Source organism: Haemorhous mexicanus, chromosome 1 (genome assembly GCF_027477595.1).
Source record: "Haemorhous mexicanus isolate bHaeMex1 chromosome 1, bHaeMex1.pri, whole genome shotgun sequence".
NCBI classification, from domain to species: domain Eukaryota; kingdom Metazoa; phylum Chordata; class Aves; order Passeriformes; family Fringillidae; genus Haemorhous; species Haemorhous mexicanus.
This window is the reverse complement of record NC_082341.1, coordinates 67,817,184-67,837,018: the sequence shown is the minus strand read 5'-3', so window position 1 is coordinate 67,837,018 and position 19,835 is coordinate 67,817,184. Positions and strand designations below refer to the sequence as shown.

The following is a 19,835-nucleotide window of genomic DNA, read 5'->3' as shown; positions in this document are numbered from 1 at the left end:
TGAAAACTGAGATGGAAAGCAACTGAGTTACTGCTCTCCTTCAAAATAGAACAGCTCCAGAGACAGCTACAGGAGGAACAGAAAGAAAAAAGTTGAAGGAAAAAGTAGACCTAATGCTTATGTGGGCTCCAAATCCTCCTGTCACTGTGCAGATTGGTAAACTAAATTGCGTCTCCACAAGACTGGGAGAGTAACAGACGGAATGGTACCTGGGATAAAAACCCAGAGTTCTGCACCTGGGATACAGCAACCCTGCATGAACAGACAGACTGGGGAATGAGAGGCTGGAAAGCAGCCCATGAAAAGGGACCTGGGGGTCCTGGTCAGTGGCAAGTTGAACATGAGCCAGCAGTGCCCTGGCAGCCAGGAGGGTCAAGCATGTCCTGGGGGATATCAGGCACAGCATGGCCAGCGGGCAAGGGAGGGCATTGTCCTGCTCTGCTCTGAGCTGGGACAGCCTCACCTCCAGTGCTGGGGGCAGTTCTGGGAGCTACAATACAAGGAGGATATAAAGCTGTTAGAGAGCTTCCAAAGGGGGCCATGAGGATGGTGAAGGGTCTGGAGGAGAAGCCATATGAGGAGCAGCTGAGGTCACTCAGTCTGTCCAGCCTGGAGAAGAGGAGACTGAGGGGAGACCTCATTGCAGTTACAGCTTCCTTGTGAGGAGAAGAGGAGGGGCCAGCACTGATCTCTTCTCTGTGGCGACCTAAGGGAGCAGCATGAAACTGTGTCAAGGGACATTTAGGCCGACTATCAGTAATAATGTTCTCACCCAGAGGGTGGTTGGGCACTGGAAGAGCCTTCCCAGGAGGTGGGCACAGCACTAGACCCAACAGAGCTCAAAAAGTGTTTGGACAATGTTCTCAGGCACATGGTGTGCCCTTGGGGTGTCATGTGCAGGGCCAGGAGCTGGAGTCAATCATCCTGATGGGTGTCTTCCAACTTGACATGTTTTATGAAGCTTTCCTCTCAGTGCTGAACAGGTGAACTCAGCAGTATCTCAAGGTTTTGGGGTTATTTTTTTCAAATATTTAATTCAAAGGTTCCATGTTTGAAAATGAGATGAAAAAACCCTTAGAGGCTCATAAAGAAAGCATTTATTTTCAACATCAATATTTCTTTTTAACTTCACAATTTTTTAATTTGGTAATTAGGTAATCAGCAGCTCCTTACAAATGGTCAGCATGCATTAAGCTTTGGAGTCAAAATACCGCTCTGTCAGACCGCACAGTTTTATTTAATTTCTTTTGTTCATTCTTCCCTGATTTTAAAAATACCAGATTTCTCAGATCATTCTGTTTGCTTATTCCCCAGTCATTTTACTGGGCAGAAGAGTTTCCTCTGGTTTGTGTCTGCATTTCAAAAGGCAGTAGTTTAGACTGGAGATTTTTAAAATATTTTTTTAACCTCAGTCATTTATATCAGCTTTTCTGTAGCTCAGCATTTCTATTCTCTGTTGTAGGTGCCTAACATACTGCTGTGTCTCCTTTAAGGAAAAGAATTCACTTTGAGTTTTGACTCCTCTGCTTTACAAGATAATTTTCAAGATTTCTGGCTAACTTCCTAATTAAAAAAAAAAAAAAAAAAAAAAGGAAAGTGTGGAAATTTGGAAAGCAGTGAGTAATTTTTATGGGCTCCTGTGGGATCCTGGTGCTCCTAGGCCATGACTTTGCTGTTGGCTCTCAATGAAGTGGAAGGTAAGCAGCTCATTCCATGGTGCCAAATGAGCCAGATGCCTATCTGGAACAGAGGCCAGCACCTTGACACAAGACATTTTGGTACCAGGTCTCTTTTTTCTGATGCCAAACCCATACATTACTTGTACTGTTTCAGTCGTGGTCCCTTGTGTATGCTGAGCAGTCACAACTCTGCAGAGCTGATGGTGTAGCAATCAGAAATGGTGCAAGTGCAGGTTCTATCAAAGAGATGAGAAATCCCCTCTATCTTTTAGAACACAAATTCTCTCCCCCTAGAAAATAATTATTTGAATTCTTTGCATTCTTGGTAGCCTATTCTGAAAACAATATTAAAACAAGTATTGTTTGAAGTTATTTGGAAAACAGATCATGTCAAGAGCAAAGTGCTGACTTGTGAAAAATTTCTGCTAAGTAGCAACATCCTATTAATTAGTAGAGTTTTTATATTTTGCTGTTTGCCCTAATGTTGTTTTTAAGAGATTCCAGGTTTTACATTAATAAATTACTTCTATTTATCTATTTGAGTACAAACAGCACAAGAATTCACATTAGTTGTTTTGGCACTATTGTCCAACTCCTGCCTTATTTTTGTAAATGGGGAATCAAAGTGTTCAGAATTGAAAGTTGGTTCCTCTGTCAGAGGTTTCAGGGGTGGGCAGCAGGTACCAAAAGATGATGTAATCCTCTCATCTCACTGAGTAGCAGACTAAGCTCTGACAGCCTGACCCAGGGGCCTGTGCCCTTCTCATTTCAAGCTTTCAAATTCAAAAATCTCACAGCTGTAGCTTGTTTTTCATCTGTTCCCCATAGACAGGCTAGAAGGCAAAGTTGATGTGATCTTCTAAATGGATATTGCCATTTCTACTGACTGCATGTTCCCCATGCTCTTTTGAGCTATAGAAAAATCTCTGTGCATGGTTGGACTTTCTCAGAGAGGAAATGCCTAGAAACAACAAGATATTCCCCCTTGTCCCAGGGCAGGAGGAAGGGAGAGGGTGAGGCATCAGCACTGAGCTACATCTGGCTGGTGATCAGTCACCAGTGGTGTTCCTCAGGATCAGTTCAAGGGCCAGTGCTGTTCAAATACCTCTCAGTGATCAGGAGGCAGAATTGAATGCCCCCTTAGCAGGTTTGCTGATGGCATGAAACAGGGAGGTGCTGCTGACTCTCTTGAGGGACAGGAGTCCTTGAAGAGAGGTAGAGTGGAGCACTGGGCAGTCATCAGTGGGATGAAATTTAACAAATCCAAATGCTGGATCTGGCTCCTGGGATGTCCTTACTTTCTACTTCTTATGTAACTTTTCTGCTGACAAATCTTATGGCTACTGCTTAGCTCTAATTGCAGTTCTACTGTCTCTGAGGTCTGCCTTTTGCAGCTTTCCCAAAACCTCTGATTTTAAGGATTCCCACAATTCCCCTTCTCAGTTCAACTAAAAAGAAACTTTTGTAACTGTGTTGTTTATTAACTACTTTGTGTTTTATAGAGCTTTACTATAGTATATCTGTTTAGTGCTTATTTAAAGCATCTTTTTTGTTTGTATTAAGCCTTACTATATTACAACACAGCAACTTTAACGTTGTGGATGTTTAGTTAGTTTAAAGGGTATAAGTTATATTTGATACTAATTATGATTCATTGTTTGAAAAAGTCACACTTGTTTTAAGGTCTTAGAACTTTCCTCTATGTCTACACTTTTATGTACTATCTCTGTAAGATTTTGAGAACTTTCTGTGACTCTGTTTCTTATTTCTCTCTCTTGTATGATAAAAACTTTTTTGATAGTTTTGTCTATTATTTGTTGCATGCACTGAAGTATGTAAGGTATTACTATTAGTATCACCATTTAAAAACTTAATCTATATAGACCTATTTTGCAAAGTTCCCTTAGTTAAGGTGTAAAGCTCCATTCTTTGAATAAATCATTTAACTATGATTTATTGTCTTCTTTAATTTGACTTGTTAAATCTTTTATTTTTGTATGTTTTTGTGGATGGTTTCAGAATGGTTGGATAGGTTCATATAACACAATCCTTTAAATTCTAAGTATGAACTGGGGGAGGAAGGGCTGGAGAGCAGTCCTGTGGAAGGGAATCTGGGAGTACCACTTGGTCAGTCCCATGGCATCCCCAAATGTAAAAACTTAGTGGTGGTGTTGTGCCAAACAAACCCAGGTGCTGAATAGCAAACACACCACAAGATTTGTCACCACAGGGGAAATATTTTGTTGTTCCTCTTTATGATGCATCCAAGATATTTTTCATGGGGACAGAACTGTGAAAAGTGTGCTTTGGGCTACTGCTTGGTGAGGCTCTCCAGCTCTCCATGGGTCTGGTTGGAGGTCAAAAAATTGCATGCATGGTGTCTCCCCCAAAAAGATCTGCTAATTCTGTAATACACCAACTGGAGTTTGCTATCCTGACCTGCAGGATGTACTGCTGGACTCTAAGCTGGATGTCTCCTCCAACTGGAGTATTGTAGCTAAAAGGATACTGGTTATTCCAGATGGAGGAAATATGTGGTCCTATGCTTTCTTCCTGCTTTTAGGTCAGAGAGTTCATAACATGGTGACAAAAAATAAGAGCCCCTTCCCCAGTGAAATTTAGATAATTGTTTGAATTTTTTTTATCAACAAAACCTCTTTCAAATGTAAAGCCATATTGTTGAGAAACTACCAGTCAGTTCTATTTAATACTCCTTAAGTAAATAGGAGCCTGATAGAAGGATTAGTGAACTAATGACTTCAAAATTAGTTATGAATGGTAATTACTTTGAGTATTGCTGTTGTCTGGGATAGTAGGACAGGCTAAAAGAAATCCTGTCTAGGCTTATTTTCCATGAGTCTTTGATTACATCTGTTCTGAATAGCTCCTCTACCATATTTTGTGGTACCAGTGGTGGTATTCGAAGCTGTGCACATATGGAAAACCTGATCATATGAAGTTTAATTCTTGATTTCCCATAAGGTTCTACTGAATTCTGTTTGAATGTGCACGGGAGATCAAGAGCACTGCATTTTTCAATGATGAGGAAAAATGTTCTACTGAAATGCAGAGCTCAGAAAGGTCAGTATGAAAGACAAGAACACAGGGGATGAAAACTGAGATGTGAAGACAACATGCCCAGCTGGAATAACTGCAGGCAAGAACAGCAGAGTCAGCTCCTCAGCTCTCCAAACAAATTATTTGATTAAGATAGAAGAACACCTGGTAATTCAACTCCATTCACACAAAGTTCTTACTCGATCAAAATATCAGTTTGTTCTTGCCCTTACATTTCACAGAATGCTTTACAACGCACTCTCGGTGACCTTTTGCTCTCTAGGTTTTTCTTTTTCCCTCTTCTTTTCTTCAAATGACAGAGTACTGCACCTGATCTCTTCTGGTTTATCACTTTGTTCTTTTTCTCTTTCTGCCCTAAGGTACAAATAGTCTTTCAGTACTAAACAATTGCTTCAAGGGAAGCCTTCACCTCAAGCACCAATAGTGATGGATCTAGAATCTTTCTGTATTTCTGTACCTAATTTACATTTGTTAACTTCTGGACACTTTATGAAGGAGCAAGCAATAATTTCTCACAATCTTACAAAAAAAAAAAAAATCCCACACAAAGAAAACCCCAACAAAAACCAAAAAAAACCCCAAACCAAACCAAAAAAACCTCAAAACCCCAAAACAAAATCAAAACAAAACAAATACCAAAAGCAAGATTATGCTGAAGTTGGATTTCTACAGTAAAATTCCAGGACAGTTCAAATTGATTAAGATATTTTTCCCTTTTCCCCATCGTCTGCACTGTTAAAGGTTTACTTAGAACTTGTGTTACACAAGCTCCATCTTTTCAACCCTTGCACAGATAGGAGCCAAATCCTTCTGATGTAAGCCATTATAATGATGGAATGAAACAGAGTTTTAGTGCTCCTTCTATTTTTGATTTGTTCCTTTTGTTTTGCCCCATTATGCCTGATTCAGGCATTATACTTTCTAGTAATATGTGAGATATATCCTCAATTGTAGTGTGCAGGGCTAAAAGTGGTGGCTGATGGCCCTGATCATTCTGGCACTCCTGGGAATCCTCTCACCACATTGACATCTATGAATATGCAAGTTATGGCTAGAATTCAGAAACTGGACTTAATGTGGGATGAATTTTCAGCTCCTAGAAAGAAACAGCTAAAGTGCATTTGGCTTGCTGTTTTTTATTTTATTTAATCCTGCAAGGGAGAAGACTTTTTTTTCTGGCTCCTCTAGAGAGGTTAATGCACTAGGCTGGCAATACTTGTGAGTTCTGCTCTTTTCCCTTTGCTCTGAAATGAGGGGTCCTCACAGGCAAGTCCTGCTTCCCCACATGGATGTGGTTGCTTACTTACAAATCCCATGGATTTGTAATAAGTCTGAAAAGCCACCTGGGGATACAGGCAGCTTGAGACATCACGCCACCCCTCTGCTAATGACACATATCTCTAGATCTCCTTTATAATCTGACCCAAATGGTGCCAGTGTCCTGGTTTTCTCAGTGCCTGGGTGAGACCTTGGTGACCAGCTGAGATTTGATTTAAATAGGGCAGAGGTGATACTGCTGGGGAAAGCAGCCTAGGACTGTGGCAGAGATTATGTCTGTTCCTATTAGTGAGAGAGAGAGTATCCTCACCTGAGTAATTTCAGAATTCAGAGATCAGCACCCGTCTCATGTGTTTCTAGTTTTAATTCATCACTGAACTTGTAACAGTTTGGCCTCTGGTGCCTCAGGCTGCATCCCTGAAGCGTGGTTTGTGAGCATGTGAAACAATTCTGAAATACGCACAGATGTGATGTTTTTTCACAGTAAGCTGGTTTACTGCTCATAGTTGGTAATTTTAACATCTTAAGCAAAGATTTGTACAGGGAAAAGGCATATCTTTCTTAAGGGAAATTGTTAAACGTTTTGATTTTTGTTGAAGTAAAAAGGTGCTGGCTGTTTTTCCTTGTACAGAATTTGACAGTGTTCTAGAAATTGTTGGATCAGTAAAGTTAATCTGGGTCTACGAGCACTTACTGGTACAGAAAAGTACACAACAATAACAAACGTCTGATGTGGCTTTCTTTGGTAGCAGCAAGGGTGAAAGGAATTGTCTTTTGCCTCCTCAGCAGCCCACCTGCAGCCTGCCCAGTTTAAGCACAGGACCTTTGTCTAAGCTTCAGGTACTTGAAAAAAAAAAAGTGCTCCAAACCCAAGTGCCAACTTCACCATATTCATCTGGGGAAGGCAAGCACCTTTGAAAGCTTCAGGAAAATCTATCTGCCTAACTCAAAAGGGTAAAGGTCCAACAAGCTGTCCTTTTGGGAGGCCTTCAGGGGCACCTAACTCTTTGTTGACTCAAAAATTTTGAGATATCTCATTAGGATGAGGGCAGCTGGGCAGAGCTGTTTATCTTTAGACCTTGTCCCTGGGGGATCGTGGGGGTATCTGGCCTTATGCTCATGGCACATCTTAGAGCTGCCCTGGAGCTGTTCCTCCAAGTGCTTTGCGGATTGGTTGACCTCAAAGCTCAGAGATAAAATCGGCTCCCAGATAGTTCATGCCCACGGTGCAGTGCATGGAGCTCTGGCTCAAAAGAGGAATCTGCCCTTGGAGATTTAAAAACAGCCCTTTTGTTATGGCTCTTTGCTGTAACCTTCGCCTTCTTGCCTTGAGGTTGCACAAATCAACTGTCATGAGGTGCCAGCTATAGCTAGTCAGGAGATGAGGGTGAGGAGATGAAGAATTGAAGCACAGGTACCCCCATCAGCAGGTTTGCCACGTTTCTCATAAAATCCATCATGTGGGACACGCTGTATTTGGAGATACACCCTTTCTTGCGAATGAGTTTTTTTTTTTCTTTTGAATGTCTAAGAAGCAACCCCTACATTCTGAAGCTATTGCAAGAAATGCTGTGTGACACCTTACAAACAAAACAAAGAAAGATGGTTGGTCATGGGGGTTTCTTTTGGTGGGGTCTGGGTGGGTTAGGGTGGAATGTGTTTTATCTCTATTGCAGAGCTTATTTTGTGATTTTTCTCCAGTACAGAGACCAGAGAGATGTAGGTGCAGTGAGAGCATGGAGGAATAAAACAATTGTTGTGGATGTGTCTAACCAGGAATTGATCCCGGATGACAGGCACTGGAAGGATCAACTGTGTTTACATAAGGAACCACTGTGCAGAATGTGCTAAATATAGGTAACTCTTGCCTTAAAGAGCTTACTGTCCACAAAAGACTGAGAGAATAAGGGGCATAGAGAGAAGTATTGTAAATTAGACATTTTGAAATATTGAATCTCCATGTCTTTATTTGGTAATGAAGATGGTTTCTGCTCTTCCACTTTCCTGTTTTTCTTCAGCAGGGACATGCAGGCTACCTCAGGCAGTACAATACTGCAAGTATTAACTTCCATTCTGCTGCTTCACAGGAGAAACTGTGATGGGAGCCAGGGAAGTAGACTAAGAGAAAATACAGAGGCAGTATAATGGAAGCATGTTTTGTACAGTGTAAAACCAGCCTAGCTGCCAGTCCAGAGCTGAGACAGAAATCTGCAGTAGAACAGCTGGCAGTGCAGATCAGCCATCATGTTCCCTAGGTTCCCAAATTTGCAGAATGTGGAGCTGTGAGCTGGCACTGCCAGCCATGCCCAGCTGCCATCTGGGAGGTGTAAATCAGCAGCCTCCAGCCTCAGAATCAAGGTTTCAAGGGACTAATCTGGGGACTAACACAACTCAGCAACTGCCTGCAGCAAAGTTAGCCTCAGGAAGGATGGAGCAGGAAGGCAGCTGAACAGGAGGTGGCTAAATACAGTTCCTACCAGGAGGTGAAGGTGGCCAAAATGAAATTTGCTTAATTCTTGAAAATAAGACTCGCTAAAATTGTCTTTGTTCTTCCATTTATTTACTTGTGGCAGGCCAAATCAGACTGGAAGGGAAAGGGGCAGCAGTATTGTTTTCTATTCAGTTAATCCTTTTTGCTGAGTCCTGCTACTGCAGCCAGTTATCTGCATACCTTCAAGCAAAATGGGGATTTAAACATCAAAGCACTAATTTATATTCTGGAGGACAATCACTGTGGAGTCATCAAACCTTCCAGCAATTGTGCTGGTTTCTCCTTTGCTCTAAACCTTATCCTGCACTCCCAGACACCCACAGCAGCCTCTGAAGCCAGCTGGAGCATTGACCAGGATAAAGCTCTGTGTAACACAGTCAGTCCTTTGCACAAAGGCACAAACCTGAACTGCTCCTCAGCCATTTGACCAGGCCAGTCACTTGCTGTTTAGCTCAAATTAATTTTAAACTTGAAGTCTTTGGGTGCCCTGTTTGTCTTCTGAAAAGTTTCTTGTCCAGCCAACAGAATAAGGTGGAAACTGAGGCTGAGAGCCCTGGGCATGAGAAATGCTGTGAGGCTGTGCAGGTAACAGGGCAGTGTCAGGCACATGCTGACACTGAAATCAAGCACATGAAATCAAGTACACTCTTCAGCCAGGGCTTCTCATGCCCAGGGTCACTTCTTCAGGGGAAAAAAAAAAAAAAAAAAAAAAAAAAGTTTTGTGGGTTTTGTCTGTCTTCTAGCTTTTGTTTTTAAGGGCTTCAAGTAATGTATGTTAGCACCTTAATATTAAAAGTATCACAGTTATCAAAAGTCTGAGAATGGGCAGCTCCCAAATAATATCCAAATAGGGACTTTTGGCTTCTGTTTCCCTCTGCAGAAGTAAAACCACACATATTTGCTGAGGGGCACTGTTTGAATCCTCTGCTGTTGCAAAATCATCAGATGCATTCAAACCTCTCTTCTGATTCTAAATGGATCCTGAATTATATGAGCATGTTCCTTTCTGATAAGAACTTGGGAAATAATCTATGTGAACATATTCAGTCTCCAAGCCCCACAGCCCTTTTGGACCAAATGCTAAGTTTTTAACATCTGTCTTTCACTGTCTGACTGTATGAGGAAAGCTTCTTAGCCACATGAGCAGAAAAATAACACCGAATTGCCAGTGCCATAAAGAAATCAGTACTTGCTCTCATCTATACATCTATTCATGTTTAAGCATGGGCCTGGAAAAATCATTCCACAGTTGGTCACACAAATAAAACCCAATCTAAGGCATTTTCACGGGTGCTGAAGGACAAGGTATAGGCACATTTGAGCAGAGTGACTGCCGCAGATTCAAATTTATGCTTGTGGACACGGTCCTGGCAGCAAAGAGCTGTCCCCAGGTGTGGACTGTAGCTCGGGAAGGAGGACCAAAACACACCAAGATCTAAGATGAGAAGGAACTTTTAACTGTTATTTTGCTGTTGATGTAAACTTTCCTAGCAGAACCACCTGTCACTAAGATATTTCTGCTAAAAACTGCACCTTGGTCACCTCGCTCATCTGTGCTGCATGGCAGGGCACTTACCTCTATCAGCATGTAGAAGGAGAGCAGTGTGATGCCCAGGTTATACACAATGAGGTGAGGTCTGAGAGAGAAAGGAGGCCTGTTCTTCATGAATTTGTTGCCCAGCCATATGCAGAGTAGATATGCTCCAGTAAGGAAAAATGTGGGAAGGTAAGAGTCCAAAAGGAACCATCCTCTAACCCTGGTATCTAAAAAAAGAAACACATGGAACAGGCAATGAAGAAAGCTGGGGTAAAGTATTGCTAAAATAAGGCAGAACACATAATGAAAAGTATCTGTAAAAAGTGTGAGATGGAATCAGCCATTCTTTCCTCACAAGAGCTATCCATTGCTTTTAACTTATCAAAACTTCATTCTAAGTCTCAGAGAAAGTGGGATGAAAACTGCATGGAATTCCCTAATAATTTAAGGTCACTTAAGTCACCTCATTTTATTAGTAAAGAGAAAATGAAAGGGAAAACCCCATTCTTATATGCTTTTTAAAAAATGTATTTAATGTTTAATTTATTTAATGTTTTCACTTAATAATTATTTAAATCTTATCTTAATCCACTAGACAGAAAATTTGCAGACAGTATTAAATCCAAAGTATGCCTGTAATGTTGCCAGATCATGGGTCATTTTAATTCTGCACTTACCATACAGGAAGGTATAAAGGATGGACTAGAAAACATTCATACAAGGGAAAGACTTTTCCAAAATATTAAATATGAAAAGCAAGTGGCAAATGTCTACTTTGAGGGTTATCAAAGATTTTTGGCTGGGCAAGGGCTCACTTTCCCACAGTTTCTGTCCCACTTGCCTGGTCCTGAAATGAAATATTAAGGTCAAATCCTGCTTGCCTTATTCACACAAGTAATCCCATTGGCAGTAATCAGATAGTTCAGTGTATATGAGCAAAGCCTAATCCCAGGTGCCAAGCTGGAGGCACCACTTTGTTGTCATATGAGCAACTGGATGTCATGAGTGAAAGGGGTGTGCTTTCTTTCCTTTCTTCTTTTTCCAATTTGGAGAAAAATCTAGGAAGTCAATTTTCCATAGCAACATTCTTCAGCCATTTACCATGATGCCCCCTTGTTCTGTGGCAAGAACAAGGGGGCATCATGGCTGGTTTTTAGAGTGACTTATGGAGTAAGTCATTCTAAAATGACTTAGGAAGAAATTCTTATGAAGAAAGAAGTCAGTGAGGAGTCATTGTGCAGGTCTCACAGAAAGATGTTTTTGCTCTTGGAAAATGTTTTAATTTTAAAGTACTTAGATTATTTTTTTACAAAGGCCAAGATTGTGTAGTAAAAATTGTAAAACAAAAGCTATTTACAGTGCATGAAAAAAACATTTTACTGTTTTTCTACCTATGTTGAAATTGGAAAAGAGTGGGCAATGGATGATGCACCAAGTAAATGTGCCCAAACAATTGGTAATTGATTGGAATTTTGCTGTACTGTATTATTTCCAACAATTCCTTCCTCAGAAATACTTGCATACAGGTATAAAGTAAAAGTTTACATGTGTTGGAGTAACCTGCATATGAGCCAGGCTTTGAACACCAGATTTCTTTCTCATTACATTTTCCCTCTGCCTCTCCCCTTGCTTCCATTGCAGTGGCTGTAACATTCATCTGTTGAATCTGGATTCCATGAGGCTTGTTAGCCCTTTTGCAGGAAAGACTTTCAACCAGACCATCACCGCCATGGAAATCCAATGCTCTCCTGCTTTTGACTCTCCCTTTTGGACTCCCAAAAACCTCTAGGAGCAGAGAGGTTTAGGATTAAAGCAGTCACAAGCATCCTTCCTTTTATGGCAGCCTTGCTTTGTTGTGCATCTCCAAGTTAGAATGTCTGTTGTCTGTCTTCAGATCTCAGTACTTATTAGGATCACCTCAGTGTGAGAGGAAACGCTTCCAACAATCTCCTAAAGCTCACAAGCCACGTGTGAAGCACTGGAATGAATATTTTAGAAGTGATTCTGCTTCCTTATGGGCTCTCAACATGACACAGGAGTCACAGGACAGGAAAAGGTAGAGTGTTTGAGTGTTGATGTCTTAGGAGGGTGTGTTTTAGGAGCATAAGGACTTTATTTATTTAATTGCTATCCTAAATGAAGATGTAGAAAGCTGTCATGTCAGCAAGACTCCTATCTAAGGAAAGGTCTCCCATCCGAGGATTGCAACACTTGGTGCATAAAGGTAAAATTGGCATCAGTAGATAGCAGCACTGCAAGTGTGCTCAGAAAAGAAAAATATTCAGAAGCATTCAGAATACAAATTGAACTACACAGAATAAATTCTGCTCCGGTATGGCCTCAGAAAGTTCTTATTCTGCTGTGAGTGGCCACAAGCATGTGGGCTGATCCACACAAAAGCAGAACTCGTGTGCTTGTTCAGGTCAGCATGCCAAGTATTTTTAAGTTCTATAGAATTCCAGTTTCAAGAGAAATTGTTTAAACATGTACCCTTCCTGAATATTTCCCACCACGACCTCAATACCTTGAAGAGTAAGACAGTTTCTGGCAGAAAGCGGTTTATAAAGGGCAGCCAAGGAACGTGACTGTTTTGTTTCCACTTCCACTTATCCCTGAATGACAAGCAGAGAGAGGTTTTTATGTGTCAAGAAGGGGGAGGAAAGGGAATGTATTTCAAAAGAAGTTATCAGAAGAACGAGAGATGAAAAGTATTTCTGCTGACCGACAGTTAAATCTCCGTGTTCAAGTACTATAAAGTTACACTGTCAATAGGAGAAAGGATTATTTTTACAGTATTGAACTTGCACAGCATCTGAAATTGAGACCAAAGCAGTGAATAAAGTCACAGTGGGAAAGCACTGGACTACAGCAGGGAAGGAGCAGGCGCCCGCAAGCTCTGATCGCTCCGTGAATAAGCTCATTCACGGTCACTGGCCATGATGTGCCAAACCCTTGGGGTGAAATCCTGGCTCCTTTTAAATGAGTGGCAGGCCTCCCAGGCTCTTTAAACGTATCAGGCCTTTATCAATGAGGTTTAGAAACATTTTGATTCAAGTTTCTGTATAGCTTTGGCCAGTCAGTGTCTGAGCAGATTCACTACTTTTTAAGGTGCAGAGGGTAGATGGGTTTGCCCCAGAGCCGTGCTACTGATCAGAGTCTATGAAGGAAAAGTGCTTTTTACTTTATCATAACTTTAACAAAATACATCTCTCCTTAACCACCTCTGTTTCTTTCACAGATAAAACAAACAACCAGTTAAATAGGTGCTGCTCCTGCAATTCAGTATTACTTAATTTTGTGTAAAACCAAACAATACTCCTCAGATGAAGAGTTACCCTGGAAAAAATATCTATTACAGAAGAAAATTACTATTTCACTCATTCTCAATTTGCCTTCTTGAGCATAAGAACGGAAGGGACCAACCAAATTGTAAGACCACCCCTTACTTAGAGATGAAACCTGTGGGCAGATATATGGCTGCTGTTCCCTGAGGACTTGTTCTGCTGCTCAAAAGCAAACACGAGGTAAAGTTATCTACAAAGCCCAGCTGATACCAGTGAATTAAGGTACAAAATATGCCAATATTTATAAATCAAATTCAGATCTCTGATAGTCTGTCCCTCATTATAGTAGGGCTGTACTGCAGCTTGTGTTAGCCTCGTGCTCCCAATGTGACAGACATAGCCACACTCCAGTTCCCAGAGGCATTCTGTCCCTTCTGGTGCCCTCAGACACATCTGTTAATGATGACAAAGACCTGCATAGTGACACAAGTATCTCAGGAGTTACTACCTAAAATACAAACAATAAATAGGGGATTGGTTTTTAAAATAACAGAATGCTGTTATCTATTCTTTTAATCCATCTTGCTGCTGAATGAAGTGGGTACTGTGGATGAAAATCAGTAGAGAGAAAGAAGAGGAATGGTTTGTGGGTTTAGATGTTTGGGGGAGCTCTCAAATTCATTAGATATTCATCTGTTAAAACTGATTGCAGTCTATTGTGAATTATTTATGTGAATTATTTATGTGAATTATTTATGTGAATTATTTATGTGGATAAACACACTGGAGGGAGATATGCTATTCAGGAAATGTATGATACTGTGTCATTATAGCACCAGCTAAATTAAAGATCAGAGTGCAGAGGCATGGACAAACAAAGCTATCTTCAGCCCTGATGTCTGGAGAAGGATCGTGATGCACTTGGCAAGCAATACAAATAATACTTGTTTAACTGAAGGGCTTTCTAAAATCCCAAAGGGATCTCTGTGCTATTCAGAATTGGATCAACTATAGCTTACTCCTGCAGACAATTTGTCTGGACCAACAAGGAAAGAGGAATAAAAGAGAACACCATGTTTATTTGGAAAAAAACAAAACCAAAATAAAACACCAAAAAATAGTGCTTTTGTTCTTCTGATTACATTTCTTTGTTAATATTAAAATATACTATTGTAGAAGCCATTAATAAAACCTATTCTGCTTTAACCACTTCCGCTGCAGTTCCCAAGCTATTCAGTGTTTCTTCATTGGAAATCTTTCTTTCCAACTTCACATCTACTGTAAACATGATGGAAAAGATTTTGTAGCCAGCCAGCCAACTAAGAAAAATTAGAATTTCTTGTGTTTAAGAGCACATCTTTCCATTTTACTTCCAATTAACCAAGGACTGTTTCTGGGACATGGAGAACATTACTGTAACAAACTGGGAATCCATAATCATGCATCCATCCCCACAGCAGCAGTTCTGGATTTTACCATGGGTAGAAGTTTGCAAGGCAATTCCTGAAATTAAACCCAGCCCTATCAACAGCAAGGTGGCCTTGCAGGGGCTTAATCTGAAGACTGTGTCCTTTCTAAGCTTCTGTCTCATCCCTTTCTTGTATTTGCTTGGCACTCCTAGCCCTGACTTTGATGCTTTATCCTTGGCTGCAGTCCTATTTTAGGTTTGGAGTCTTTTTTACTTGTTTCAATCCTAACAGAGCATGAGGCACCTCCAACCTACAATTATTTAAGTTACTCTTGTCCAAACTGTTCCAGAAAAGTAATAATAGGAAGTCAAAAAGTGCATCTGTCTTCTCACCCAATCTCTTGGTTTATTGAAAGTTTGGATGTGATCCTGCAGGTTGCTTTTGCACCAAACATCCTACTGAATTAGGCAATTTAATATGTAGCTGGACCAAGCAAACTGGATTATGAAGAACAATCATTCCCAAAGCTGACTTTACACTTTCAGAAAGATCCAGGCTTTCAGGCTTTTTATTCCACATTAAGATGAAAAACTGAATTTCTCTGATATTCTCAGAAACAAAGGAATCACAAATCATTGCACTGATAGATTTACTACAATAATGGTGTCTTCCTGATAATATTGTGATTCTGCCTAGTTTACATTTTTCGATAAGAAGTTACCCAGCAAATTTATTAGAAGTTTTTTGGGCAGTAATCCCTAGACTTCCTATTATTTCCTTAAAGGGCTGTAAATGGAGCAGCTTACCTCGAGGTCCAAACATATAGTCCACAAATGCATTTACTTCCCGGTCAAAAGCTTTCAGGGTCTCCTAAAAAAACATGGAAAAGGCCAGGTTAAAAAGACATTATCTCAGGGTCACAGAGAGAATATGATTTCAAAAAACCCCAATAAACTTGTAAAAAGTATGTCATGCACAAGTATTTCCAAAGTAAGCAACATCATGTATACTGAAAAACTCCAAACCTCTTTAAAAATTAATTTAGGGCAGATTGTGGTCTAGATATCAATACAGGTCTTATTCCTGGAAACTGCCCAAACCAGAACTCTTTAGGAAGGGAAATTAAGGTTTATGAAAATCAGCAAGTACCACAGTAAACCCATCTGTGACAGGTATAGTTTTCACTCTGATAAAGATGCTTTTTTGTTTTTATTATGTTTCCTCAACTGAATATCTCAATGCTTTACACTTGAAGAAGGAAATCTTTAAGTGATTGAAGTGACAGTGAGCCAACTGAGATTTCTCTAAACCAGGTCCCAAATTCCTATAAAGAAAGTCTACAGAAGAACCTAGAGGTCCAGTAATGAAGTTCAGGCCATGTAGGGTAGCAGGGAGAGGCCACATCGGGTAACTTTACAGAGACATTGTGTTTTGAGGTCAATGAAGCTGCCAAGCTGGCAGGTTTAGCAAGTTTGTGTCTGTTTTTGACTGAGTTGGGAGCTAAGCCATGACCTACACTGTCCTTCCCCCAACTGGATGTGGTGATCTCTTCCCAGACTGCAGCTCTGGGCAGCGGCTTCCTGCACGCCTATGCCTGAACAATTCCTTGCCACAACCTGAGGTCAGCCAGGTTCTCCCTCTCTTCTTCCCAACAGCATCCTACTGTGCTTGATGGACTAATTTCAGCACTGAGAAATGCTGCCAGGCCAAGGAGAAAGACACAGAGTGATGCTGAGCCTCACTGCAGGGCAGGAGCTGCTGTGGGCTCTGGGTGCCTTTGAATGCCAGATACCTCCACACCAGCCTGGACTGCAGACACCATGAACAGATTTGCCTTATGACAAACCATATTTGCACACTGGAAGTTCCAGCCCTGACCTCTCCATGCCCATACTAGGACTGGGTTTTGATCTGGGCAGGCACAAGCTTCTGGCACTCCTAAGACAGCAAAAGACAAGTTCCTGGCGCTCCCAAGCCCCTTCCTTGTGTTTCTTCTGCCCTTGATTTTGGTCCTCAGACTGTTCCAAGAGGACAGATTTTGTGTGAACAGCTGGTAATGAGAGGTTCTTTCAGAACCTCAGGCTATAAACCTCTGTCTCTGTAAGATGCTGCTGCATTGATGTTTTCTTGGAGAAAAACCCAACAAAAACTCCAAAATGAAAACTGTATACTTTTCTAAACAAAGAAAAAACCCCAAACCAAACAAAAACCCAAACAAACAAACAAACAAACCAACCAACCAACCAAAAATATTTCCTCAAAAGAAACTGATGATTCATGATACAAAAAGGTTTGTCATACTTCACAGCACTGAGGAAATTAAACTTGCTTTTAGGAAGGTGTCCTGGCTACAGCCCATAAAGAAAGGCATTTTCTGAATTTCAGACAATTACCTTAGCAGCCTAATGATGGCTTCTGTCACAGGAGGTGACTCGATTTCTAGGTGTGGGACCTGTGCAAAAATCTGCTTCCATTTTTATCCCCTTGAGCTATACAGTAGTTCTGTTATTATTTCATGACAATGATACTCCCTTTTGGGAAATGCCACACTGCTGCTTGTCTGAGATGTGCCCACCTGCTGCATTAATTTGAAACAGACCTACTCCTGTGCTTAATGGTTTTGTGGTTAGACTTAACAGATTGCTTTGGAAAGAATACTGTAATGGATTTTTGTGACTTGTAGGAATGAGCATGCAAAGCTATTTGCTTTCATGCTTACATTACATAAACAAATCTTACACGTCCAGAACAAAGTAAAACGCCATGTATATTCCTTTTATATTAAAATACTGTAGACAAACCCATTCTCAGCTGCATTGAAATGGAAATTAGGTACTGAATGCTTCCAACAGTTAGATGGAGGAACAGGAATTGTAGGATATCAAGAACAATGAGCAAAATAAAAGAAAAGAATCATAGAATTGTTTAGGTTGGAAAAGACTTTTAGGGCATCAAGTCCAATTGTAAACCCAGCTCAGCCAACTCCACCACTAGACCATGTCCCTGAGTGCCACGTCTACACATCTTTTAAATATCTCCAGGGACACTGATAAAATCTGTGACTTCTCTGGTCAGATTGTTCCAGAGCTTAACAACCCCTTCTGTGAAAAAATTTTTCCTAACACCTCATCTAAACCTCCCCGGCACAACTCGAAGCCATTCCGTCCTTTCCTTTCATTTGTGACCTGGGAGAAGAGGCCACCCCCCACCTGGCTACAGCCTCCATGCAGGCAGGTGTAGAGGATGATAAGGTCTCCTCTGAGCCTCCTTTTCTCCAGGTTAAACATCCCCAGCTCCCTCAGCCACTCCTTATAGGACTTGTGCTCCAGACCCTTCCCCAGCTTTGTTGCCCTTCTCTGGACACGCTCCAGCCCCTCAATGTTCTTGTACTGAGGGGCTCAGAACTGAACACAGGGTTTGAGGTGTGGCCTCACTAGTGCTGAGTACTGGGGGACAATCACAGCCCTGGTTCTGCTGGCCACACTACTGCTGATAGAGGCCAGGATGTCACTGGCCTTCTTTTCCAGCTGGGCACACTGCTACCTCACATTCCACTGACTGTCAACTGGTCACGGTCCTTTTCCACAGGGCATCTTTCCAGCCACTCTGCCCCAAGCCTGTAAGGCTGCAAGGGCCTTGCTGAACCTCACATCATTGGCCTCAACCCATTGCTTGATCCTGTCCAGATCCTTCTGCAGAGCCTTCCCACCCTCCAGCAGATCAACACTCCCACACAAAACAGGTTACTGCCTTCACTGATCCAACCTGCAACCTCTTACACCTGGTTAGGATGAGCAGCCAGCAGCATGCTGAGTAGATGAGCCAGTCTGAAATTCAATCTACCTCCTCATGAGTGTGCGTAGACTTGTACCAGCTGACAAACTTGTTCCCACCTATCTTAATTAGCACTACAAAAATTCAGTGCCTGGTTTGCCTTCATTGGTAATTTGAGAGTAGAACTTCTTCTAGGAGGTGCAGCAGAGAAACAAATATTCCTCTTAAGAAGAATATTTCAGCTTTTGCCTCTCTTTCAACATTGTACAGCTTATTTTAGTTTACAGGAAGAAAAATAGAAATTTACAAGATATAGATTTTTAAGATTGTTATAGAAATTATATTTGTTTATATACCTAAACCAAGTAGTAATAGTTTGGGAAAGAAATTCTTAAAAAAGGTAGGTAACTTTATGTGACTAGTCTTGACACCTTCCTGTTAACACTGCTACAAGAGACTATTCTGTATTTCTGGGTTTTAGAACATGTCCTTAATAGTACCTCTGGGCAGATTAGATGCAAATGTCTTGCTCAAATCGGTCACATTTCTAAAGGAAAGCAAACAAAACCAAAAATCCATGTGCTCAGACTACTCACTTCTCTCTGGCAAATCACTGTAATAGCCTTTACCAACAAGGTATTTGGGTTACAAGGCTAAAGATCAACACGTCTTTCTTGTTGTTTCTTTTTTTGTACAGGACATTGCTCTGGGTATTAGCAACGTATATTCCTTGGCAGGATTTTGGACAGATTTGTGGAAGATCTATTTACCTAAACCTATTAAAAAGACAGTAAGTTATCTGAGCAAATGAAATCACCCAAATGGAAAGATCTGAAGGGAGTATAAAGTCAATGATGATAAAGCAACAGAGATCTCTCTAATGAGATATTACAGTATTTTTGCACAGAAATGTAGGTAAGTGAATAGGTAGCACAGGGCACAGCAGTGAATTACTTTTCATGCCATTGCACCTAAAACAATTTCAAAATCACTGGGTATGTAAAAAATATATCAGTTCTTGTTATATATTTATATATCTTTGTAAGATATATTGAGAGACAAATATCTAGTAGTTTTAGCAAAAGTAGTACAAGCTATGTAAAAATTAGGTAAATGCTATCTAAATAGTGCAGATATCAAAATAACTTTGATTTGTCAAAAATACCTTTGATTTCTCAAAATAGCAATGATTTGCCATTAGGCATTATTTATTGATCAGTGAAAACACTGCCTCAATTAATTTTGGCTCGCTCTTTCTATAATTTTATAACGAAACTACTTGGATCCAATAGAAACATGAAAAAA

At 40.8% G+C, this 19,835-nt stretch overlaps 1 protein-coding gene across 1 annotated transcript in view; it reads right to left on the bottom strand.

The window, feature by feature from the left end:
• Window positions 1-19,835, bottom strand: part of ELOVL2 (ELOVL fatty acid elongase 2) — a 50,854-nt gene that overhangs the window by 10,887 nt on the left and 20,132 nt on the right. The window contains exons 2-3 of the mRNA XM_059852484.1: window positions 15,563-15,626; window positions 10,103-10,290 (exon numbers count right to left, since the gene is read on the bottom strand). Of these exons, the coding sequence (XP_059708467.1) occupies window positions 10,103-10,290; window positions 15,563-15,626 (252 nt within the window). The remainder of the gene's footprint in view (window positions 1-10,102; window positions 10,291-15,562; window positions 15,627-19,835) is intronic.